This window comes from Bactrocera dorsalis, chromosome 3, assembly GCF_023373825.1.
Source record: "Bactrocera dorsalis isolate Fly_Bdor chromosome 3, ASM2337382v1, whole genome shotgun sequence".
NCBI lineage: Eukaryota > Metazoa > Arthropoda > Insecta > Diptera > Tephritidae > Bactrocera > Bactrocera dorsalis.
The window spans coordinates 70588177-70598421 of NC_064305.1; the positions used below are offsets into that span (position 1 = coordinate 70588177).

At 37.3% G+C, this 10245-nt stretch overlaps 1 protein-coding gene across 1 annotated transcript; it reads left to right on the forward strand.

The window, feature by feature from the left end:
- Positions 1 to 727: 727 nt before the first annotated feature.
- Positions 728 to 7720, forward strand: LOC105221980 (proton-coupled folate transporter). Its single transcript, XM_049453550.1, has 9 exons — positions 728 to 1230; positions 1327 to 1436; positions 4243 to 4393; positions 5531 to 5714; positions 5784 to 5970; positions 6037 to 6172; positions 6242 to 6378; positions 6448 to 6794; positions 6859 to 7720. Exons 1-9 carry the CDS (start codon positions 972 to 974, stop codon positions 6923 to 6925), a joined length of 1578 nt encoding a protein of 525 aa, XP_049309507.1. The 5' UTR covers positions 728 to 971; the 3' UTR covers positions 6926 to 7720.
- Positions 7721 to 10245: the final 2525 nt, after the last annotated feature.

Below are 10245 nucleotides of genomic sequence, written 5' to 3' on the forward strand. Positions count from 1 at the left end.
CGTATATCTCCAGTACTACCAATCACATTGTGACCTACCATATACTGTTGGAAAGGTGAGATTTTAAGCTTCATTTAACCATAAAAAATTAATTTCGGGAAAGTTGAAAAAAAGTTATAGTTGTTCAAAAATGAGTAAAAATAATGAAGAAATTCGTTGTAATTTGAAATTTTTGTATAAAAAAAGCAAAGAATGCCACAATGCAAGATTAGTGAAGTCTAGGGAGACGATGCTGTATCAGTTCGTATAGCACAACAATGGTTCGTTTGATTCTGTTCTGGAAATTGCGAAATTTCGATTTACACTGATGAAAATTTTACACTGATGCAATAATGTCTCTAGAGAAAACATGGCAAAAAGTGGTCGACCGAAAGGGTACATATTTATTTATTTATTTACTAGTAAAATATAAAGAATAAGTTCAAATTTTATTAAAAATATGAAAAGACTTTTTCGACTACCATATATATACAAGTATATATACATATATATGTATATTTTTATATATTTATATATTATGCTACTAAATGTCATTCTTGCAAATTTCACCAGGTCAATTGTACCGATGAATCAAAAAGCACGCACCTCGATATCAGTAGGTGCACCCAACCGTACATTATAAATTTCTTATCTCACTTTCTTTCAAATTTATGCGCCAGGGAACCACAACTGGTAAGCTTGTCCACTAGCCACCGATAAAATAATCGAATATAAACAGTGTGGGCGCTATTATCAAAATTAGTATTGCATTGATTTTTATGGCCGCCGGTTGTGCTATAAATTGGTGATAAAATAGCAATGAGAATTTAAAAAAACTAAGAAAAAGAACAAGTGAAAGTGCGAATAAAGTGAAGTGGCTATCGAATAAAAATCGACAATAATTTAAATACTTCTAACGAAACAAAAGCAAAGTACATAAGTGCCACTTGTTGATTAGTGATTAGAAATACGATTACTTAAAACGAACAAAAATGCGAAGAAACGAGTTCGAAAACAGCACTTACAATGCACAAAACACGCCTCCCGCAGCGGTTTATGTGCAGAATTCAACTTCCGATGCCTCAGTCAATCCATACGAGCGCACAGAGGTGGAAGATTTGAATAGCGGTCAGACTATTGTCACCGATTCTGATACAGTTAGCAATACACAACAACAATTAAATCCACTGCGACGCATTTTCATATTGGAACCGCCCATATTTCTGCTGAATTTCGCCACATCATTGTCATGTAAGTTTGCTGAGGCAAAAATTTGCTAAAAAAAAATGGACTGCACTTTACTAGTGTACAACAACTGCAACAATGTCTGATATTTAATACTTTCAGCGGTGGTATTTACCAATCAATTACTTTATCAGTCCTGCAAAGTTACATTTGGATACACAGAAGCCGAATGCGAGCCGATGTTGGGCATTTCGAATGCAACAATAAATCATGTAAGTAAATAAAAGAATTTGAAATGCGAACATTCGTACATAAGGGGGTGTTCAGACGAAATTTGGCTATGTTGATCCGGAAATTTCCTAAGAGCCTCGTTAAACTTAAGCAGATAATAACAAACGACGGTAATAGTTGGGCCACATCGTGCTAACAAAATACTATTCACTAGAAAAACAGAATTCTGGAAGTTATGCCGCCATTAATAAATGGTACCAGGTTAAGAAAAGAAGAAAAACAAGCCAGGGTAAAGAAAGCAGCTACACTACTTTACACCTGTAAAAGGATGGTGGGGCCCAAATGGGAACTAACTCCTGACGTAACTCATTGGCAGTACTCAGCAGTTGTAAGGCCGATTAAGACATACCGTATATTAGCAAGATGGTCAATAATGCAAAATAAACTCACAAGAAAGGGGTATGGAAAGCATACACAGCGCAGCTAGCATGTGCAACAATGGATCCCTTAGAACAACATCTAGTCAGGTGCTAAACAATATTTCACATTTACTGCCCACAGACTTGTTCTGTAAGCAACTGGCAGCGAAGTCAGCTCTTAGACTATGGGAATCCTGTCTTTTAGTCGTCTATAATAAGGGAAATTCTAACATACTTATTAGCTTAGTTCTAGCTAACACCATGACTTTCGAAATCCTATGTAATCAAACGTTAACTCGGTACCCAATATTGCCTTAACTTCCAGGAGATAGTAAGAAAAGAGTGAGGCGGACCAAAACTCAAGCATAAGTATATATAATGTAGATGGATCTAAACTAGATAATCGAATGTGGGGTGCTGACTTTTCAGCAAAATTGAAGCCCACAATCGCCTTCCACCGACCAGCGCCGTGTCTTCCAAGCGGTGATCACAGCAATTAAAGAAAGACTTCTTGTTCTGACAAGGAGAGTGTTCACAACAAGAATAATATTTATATGTATGTAGTATATACAGATAGCCAAGTGGCATTAAAATCACTAGATTATCTTAGGGTTTCCTCAGAGATAGTGAAAGAATGTCTTGATATACTGATGGATCGAACATCCACATTTCACAATAAACCAGCAGTGGGTTCCAGGGCTTAGTAATATTATTGGTAACTGTGAAGCAGATGAACTAGGCACATCAGGTACCACCCTACAATTAGACTACTTGTAGATTTACCACAATTTTATAGATTTAGCTAAGTCTCGATGGAATCAATCTCTAATTTGCTCAACAAGCAGGCAAACGTGGCATGAATGGAAAATCGGCCGCACATGCCGACTATATGCTAACAGGTACTAGAATCCCAGCAGATTGGGAACACTATAAAATGACTATTGTAGAAGCTGTCAGGTGGAAGATAAGAATATATAACCTTTTCTATGTGACTGCAAGGCTTAGAGTGGAAAATAATCGCAACTATTGGTCGAGGGTTTCTTGACGATGCTTCGGAGGTTGCGCCAATAAAACTCTTAGTATTAATGAACTTCATTAAGAGCAAAAGTTGGTTCAGAGAGGTCGTAATGGAGTGAGGAGATGTTAGTCTCGGCAGTTTCACAATGAGCCTCCTAAAGCCCTATGTGCGTCGTCAGACATTTACACTACGTCGATTAGTCTGAAGGGCTAATAAGCCCTACATAGACCACTTTTGGTGCCTAGCGGTACCAAATAAGAGTACTGTGATGTAGTCTTAGAGTAGTACCTTAGGATGTCAGTGTTTGGTATGAATTTCAGCAGATTCTATGGCCTTATTAATGGTACCTATATTAATGTCTCACACTGTGTAGGTCTCCAAATAATTAAAGCGTTGCCCTGCCCTTGTGACAGTAGGAACTTCGCGTATTTCTAATCTACCGTTTTCCATATGACTTTTGCAGTTTTTGCACCCCGCTATATCGTTCTTGCTCCTGTCTAGATCGTCATATAAACAATGTTACCAATATCGGTTAGGTTTCTGGATTTTAGGGTGATCTTCTTCTTCTTTACTGGCGTGGAGACCGTGGTCTGGTCTGTAACCCAGTAAAAGACTCAGGCAGTATATATTATAAGGTATCTGAGCTTTTCCTTCTGGATGCAAACTTCTTGGCAAACCCCTTATTCAGGGTATACAAACTTTTGGGGGGAAAACCCCTCCGAAAGATATTCTGGATACGCATCTATCGCACGAATTAATAACTTTTTTAAGTCAATTATAGCCATATGCGATACGCCACTCTCTGCTCCCAATAATAGAGCTTTATTCTCATTTCAATAAATCCGCGTTTGTGAATAATAACAAAGTTATCGATATCACGTAACAGCAGCAACGGGTGAGAGCGTGTGAACGCCTGCTTAAGGTCGTCAAAACGCTTGCCATTCTCATTCAATGCGTTCATTTGTACTGGAACGGTTTTAATTGTTATTTTTGTTTTTAATTTTTGATATCAAAAGCTGATAAAAGAATGATGCATTGGACAATAAACACATGTCGCAAACTTATCATTCGGACTATTTTTATGCATTTGAATTTGTCTTTATCTATTTTTATTTTGATGTTTGCGAATATTTTACCTTGATATCAATATATGAATGCATATTGAAGAAAATCGGTGAAACCCCAAGCACATATTTACACAAATATTAAGCTTAAACATTGCCAAATAATAATTGATGAGTACATCCGAGTGTTGTTTTTGCAATAACAGTACTCACCCGCTTAATTGACCTACTGACTGGGGATTTCGGCGAATAAATTGATTATCAGTTAGTTAATAGTCGTGTTAATTGAAGCAGAAATTAACGTAATGAACAGCAATTAACCACAACTCGTTTTTGGCTTTTACAGGACATCGAAAATCAAGTGCAGCCTTATGTCTCACGCATTATATTGGCCAATTCATTGGTTTCTAGTATTATACCCGCAGTGCTAGCGCTCTTTATTGGCGCGTGGTCTGATCGTTTTGGACGCCGGCCGGTGCTTTTGATTTCACTCACTGGTAAGTAAATGTTTTTCACTATACTATCATTAAGAATATATACTTTGAATGTGGTAAGAAGCTACTGTATATCTCTAAAGTGGACCTAAGCTTTAGTTCAAGGTTATTTTAGATGGCTGAAAGAAGAACTTATAAATTAGCTAAACGCTTAGTAACTAATACAAATTTGCAAAAGAATTTATTTACCACTCCCGCCAGTTCGGTGGGATTTCTGAAGGTATGCGTTGCCAAGTGTTCAAAGCTTGACCTCCCAAACACGGGAAAGTAAAGAAGAAAGTATCTAGTAGTAGACACAAGAGCATACGGGAATATCCTAACGATAGCTCATCAGCTTTACAATTTTCAGCGATTTCGCTATGTCCCAGCACCCATACCAGTCTTATCACAAAGACCCTCGATGCTATTAATAGCGAGGTTAGGCACTCCTCGACCAGCCCTGAACGTACTGTAAATGAGTTGAAGGCTAGTATCACCGCTCTGCTATCTGGGTGAATGGTCACTTCTCTGCAAGAGGCTGCCCTCCGGAGCATCAGATCTACTGCAACCTTAATGGCTGCAACATTGGTTTGGAAGATACTACAATAGTCAGGAAGTCTGAAGCTGGAGTTGATAAGAGAGCTCCTGAGAGTAAATCCCTCCACCAATCTTCCCTCTCATACTTTGAACCATCACTAAAGAGTGGTTCAGGGAATCGCCTCAAATTTTGAGTATAGTAGTTTGCTTAACTCTAATCAGACAATTTCTCGAAGCGAGTTGATTAAACTTTTTCGAATTTTTGACTAATTTTTACATTCTGAATTATGATGCAATCTCTGAAGAATTTGCTCATATTGGATTACTATAGCATATAGCTGCCATACAAGGTTAACGATCGGTATCCAGTTCTTGTATGGAAAGCTTTTTCAATTAACGAAATCTCCGAAGAAATTGTTCAGTTCGAGTCTCTACAGCTTATATACAGCTTCTATACAAACCAACCGATCAAAGTCCCTGTAAGAAATCTTTTGTGTCTATATAAAATAGTTCTTTAAGCTTAAGTAAGTTGTATTTTAAAGAACCGCTGCAAAACTCAGAGTAGCAATCCAAACTTTAGACAAAATTTTATCAATTTTTTTCTCACACTAACTTTTTTTCTAGGCATTTTCCTGGGCTATATTGTCAGCTTTATTTTAGCCATGGTCTCCGCTGCATCTCCCACTAATCCTTGGCTGTATGTTATCGCACAAATTCCCGCGGCAGTGACTGGCTCTTCCTGTGCTGTTATGATCGTCTGTTACTGTTATATTGCCGATGTGGCGCCACCACAATTGAAGGGTCTCAAGTGAGTAACCGTATATAAGTGATACATAACCGGGTTACCTAACTGAAACTTGTTTCCACATATGTATAGAATGGTCTTGAATGATGCTGCCATCGGCGCTGGTTCCGTCATCGGCACACTGGCGGGCAGCGCACTCTTCGCACACACTAGCATGCAAGTCGTATTTGTCGTTTCGGCAGCAGCAATACTATTAGCCTTCGTATATATCTATCGCGTGAACGAGGAGAGTTTGAAGGTGGCGCACACAACGCTGGGTGTAAGTTACCACGAATGTGATAGTTTCTTTGCATTTCTAATTTTTTTTTTTTTCATTTTTTTGCAGTATAAACTCTGCCAATTCTTCAGCGTTAGTCATGTGATTGATCTGGTGCGCACCTGCGTAGCCAGACGTGCCAATTACATGCGCACTTTCATTTGGTTCTCCATGATCGCTTTGATCATAACTAATTTCACAACGTGTAAGTATTTTCGGAAGTTTACCGTTATTTTTTATAAATTTTTAAATATTTTTTTTTTTTGGATTCTAGCTGGTGAAGGCAACGTATTCTACTTGTTCTTGCGCGCCAAATTCGATGTGACTGTCAGCCAGTACAGTGACTACAATTCGATTAGCGATGCCATACAAATTATTGGCGGCATTATTGCTGTTATTGCATTCAGAAAGGTAAATATAATTGAATTTGTGGTAAACAAATACAACACTTTATACAGCAATAACAACTTTTCTTTGTAGTATTTGCGCCTGTCTATCGTCAGCATGGCCATGCTCTCTCTCCTCTCCGCAGTTGGTGAGAGCACAGTGCGCGCAGCCGCGCAGCAATTCTGGGAAATGTACCTCGCCACGGCGCTGGGCTTCATGTCGGGCATTATTGCGCCTATGTTGCTGACAATACTCGCCTTTGTCACGCCCACAAACGAAACCGGCAAGGTGTTCTCCGTCACTACTGCGCTGCAGACAATCACACCGCTCGGCGCATCGCCGCTCTATACAAGTGTTTACGATGCTACACTCTCCTCCTATCCGGGCATGTTCAATATAATCAGCGCGTTGTTGTATTTGCTTAGTTTTGTGCTCGTTACGTAAGTATTTTTTTATTATAATTAATTTTGTATCTCAATTAACTTGTTTTCATATTTTTTGCAGCGTGATATTAATAGTATCGAAACGCAAGCAGATTACCGTTAGCCCTCCAATTCCACCCAGATTATAATATGCAATGTTAGCATTTATTATAATGTGTCTGAATTTTATGAGCGTTTTTTTAAAACTGCAAAAGTAATGATAAACAACTCACCCTACGGTATTATAAGACATCGATTGCATTGAAGCCTTGCTGTAGTTTGTAGAAAGTTTTCATAAGCTCTAGTTGTTGTTAATTTTTTTAAATGTAAATTCATATACTATACATATACATATGTACACATGTACATATATTTCTACTCTGACATACAGTGCAACATTCTTGAATTTGTCGTGTATTTAACAAATATACTAAACTTTTTCCGTTGTCATGATATTATAAAGATTAATTATAATATTGGGTAGTCGAAAAAGTATTTTCGTATTTTGTCATTAGATGTCGTTGCAGTTGTATGCCACAATGTAAGCACCAATGAAATTTGTGAAGTCTAGGGAGACTATGCTGTATCAGTTCATGTACCACAACAATGGTTCGCTCGCTTCTGTTCTGGAAATTGCGAAATTTCGATTTACTCAGATGGAATAATGTCTCTAGCGAAAAAATGGCAAAAAGTGTTCGACATGGTACATATTTGTTTATTTATTATTATTACAAATATAAAAAAAATAAGTTGAAGTTTGACTAGAAATACGAAAAGACTTTTTCGACTACCCAATATTTAGGCTTAAAATACCTTAAATGTTTCACAAGCTTTTTTAATGATAAGCACTTACGGAGTTTAGCATTTATTTTATATTTATAAGAATTTAAAAGTAAATAAATTATAATGAAGAGGAAAATCAACTTATTCTAAAAGTGATCAGATTCGTAACTTTTCAATTTTCTAAGTGCCACAAATCTCAAAAATATGGAAGTTATTAAAGTTGGAGTATTGTACTCAGAAAAAGCTAGGAAAGATTACTAAATAAGTAAAGAAATAATTTAGAAAAATTAGTAATTATAAGGAAACAGCGGGAAAAGCAACGATACTCAGCGCAGCTTTGTGCAAATTTCAATTTATAATTGGAAACTTTTTGCCTATGTGATATTCTATCTCTAACTCATTCACTCAGCATGATTCTTCAGAAAGAATCGATCGTTCTGGCAAAGGCAACAAATATGATAGTTACGCTGCTTGTTACGATATCGAAGACAGAAAACTGAGTAACATTTTGGATCCATTTATTCAGACACGAAAAAATGACAGCAGAACTGAAAGTTGACGAAGAAGAACCAAGAATCTGCGGTCGACAAACAAAACGCAAAAATTTCTGCATGAATCGGTCGTCCAATTTTCACACCGACTCCCATAAAGCCTTCTCATACCATCTCGGGTGTATATGTTAGGTGTTAGAATTATAAAATTGTATAAAAAAGGTTTACTGAAGTCAGTTGAAATGCTTTACGCCAAAAAAAAACCATGATTGAATACAGAAAGAGGGCAATGATCCGAAAACATGAAGCAAACAGTTACAGTCAACAAAAGATTTCATTCGGCTACTCCAACATACCTGAAGGCCGCTTCCTGTGGAATACATAGAAAATTTAGTTCTAAGTTGCCATCAACGACGTCAGGCTATATACTTAATAGGCAAGCGGAAGACAACAGTTTTTCCCAATAAACGCTATGTAACTTTGGAAAACGGAAACGTTATTTTTTGAACGCACTGTAAACGTTTAATAAACAAAATCGCATTGAACAAAGCATTGTAACACAATTCAATAAAAACTAAGGTTAAATTGTAGGAATTTCGAATAGCTTCCGTAACCCTGGTATTCTAGGAATCTATCCCGAACTAATTTGGCTTGTTCGCAGCCCTTAAAATAATGCTCAATGGAAAGAAATACCCGAGGGCTGAGACCTAATTGCAACTGAAAGACAATTCGCTCAACAAAAATGGAATCGGGTATACATAAATGTGCTCTGCAGCGCCACATTTCGGGCACTGCTTAATTTCACCAAAGCACAAATTTATGTAGAAGTAATTCTCATAATTACAGGTGAATCTTCAACTTATTTTTTAATTAATTCGAATAATATATCAATGTTAAATTGTAATACAATTAATTTTGTTTTGCTTTCATGGAATTGGCAAAGTTAGATAAATGAAACCGTCTAATGGCACTACTGCTTTACTGAGGTGTTTTATAAAGAACACGTTAAACCTAAAAGTATGCAAGGAGTTTTTGCAACTATATTTTATAGCTAAATTTTCCATTTACTTGATACCTCTTTATAAATCTTTGTAAATTGCTTTTAGTAACTATTTAGTTACTAACAAACATATTATGCGGGAGATTTCGAATGTTTTCAGTGGAAAAATATAGTAAACTATATTACTGACAAAACTCTGCGGCCCTATTCTGTAACTCAATTCGAAAAAATATTTACTCGAATTTTTTATATGCTGCAACTCGATTTTCGGACTTTCAAGCCAATTTTCGAATAAAATATTCGTTAGCTTTAGAATAGATCACGTCCAACACGCAGTGAAGAAAATATAGCAGCCGTAGCTGAGAATGTACAGGAAGACCGTGGAGAGTCGATTCGGCGCGGTTCACAGTAACTCGGACTGGCATGGACGACTTGGCACATTTTATGTCGCGATCTTAAATTGAATACGAACGAAATACATCTTGTGAAAGAACTGAAGCCGAACAACCTTCCAAAGCGACATCGCTTCGTTCTATGGGCTCTTGAAGAGTTCCGAGACGTTTTCTAGCCAAATTTTGTTCATCGAAGACGCCTATTTCTGGCTCAATGGCTCAATGTAAACAAGCAAAATTGCCGCATTTGAAAAGAAGAGCAACCTGAAGAGATTCAAGAGCTGTTATTTCATCCAGAAAAAACAACGGTTTGGTGTGGAGATTTGTGGGATCATCGGTCGAAATTTCTTCAAATGTGATGCCGGTGAGAACGTAACCGTCAATGGCGACCTTTATCGTACTATGATAACCGACTATTTGATGTTTGAAATTGGAGCTCGTGATCTCGGCGACATTTGGTTTCAACAAGACGGCGCCACTTACCACACATCTCATCAATAAATGGATTTATTGAAATAAACTTTTGGTGAGCAGATCATTTTAAGTTTTAGGCCGGTCGATTGGTCTTGATGGCCGTTTGATATCACACCGTTAGACTTTTTTCTGTTGGGATATGTAAAACTTAAAGTCTATGCGGACAATCCCGCTTCGATTCAGGCCTTGGAGTAAAATATCCCGCGTGTCTTTCGCCGGTTACCAGTCGAAATGCTCGAACGAGTAATGGAAAATTGTACTCAACGGATGGACCATCTGAAACGTAGCCGCGGCCAACATTTGAAAGAAATAATCTTCAAAAAATAAAT

Coding starts and splice junctions, on each gene's coding strand:
- LOC105221980 (XM_049453550.1), top strand. CDS start 972: ATGCGAAGAAACGAGTTCGAAAACAGCACTTACAATGCACAAAACACG. Junction 1,231..1,326: donor TTTCGCCACATCATTGTCAT/GTAAGTTTGCTG, acceptor TAATACTTTCAG/CGGTGGTATTTACCAATCAA. Junction 4,394..5,530: donor GCTTTTGATTTCACTCACTG/GTAAGTAAATGT, acceptor CTTTTTTTCTAG/GCATTTTCCTGGGCTATATT.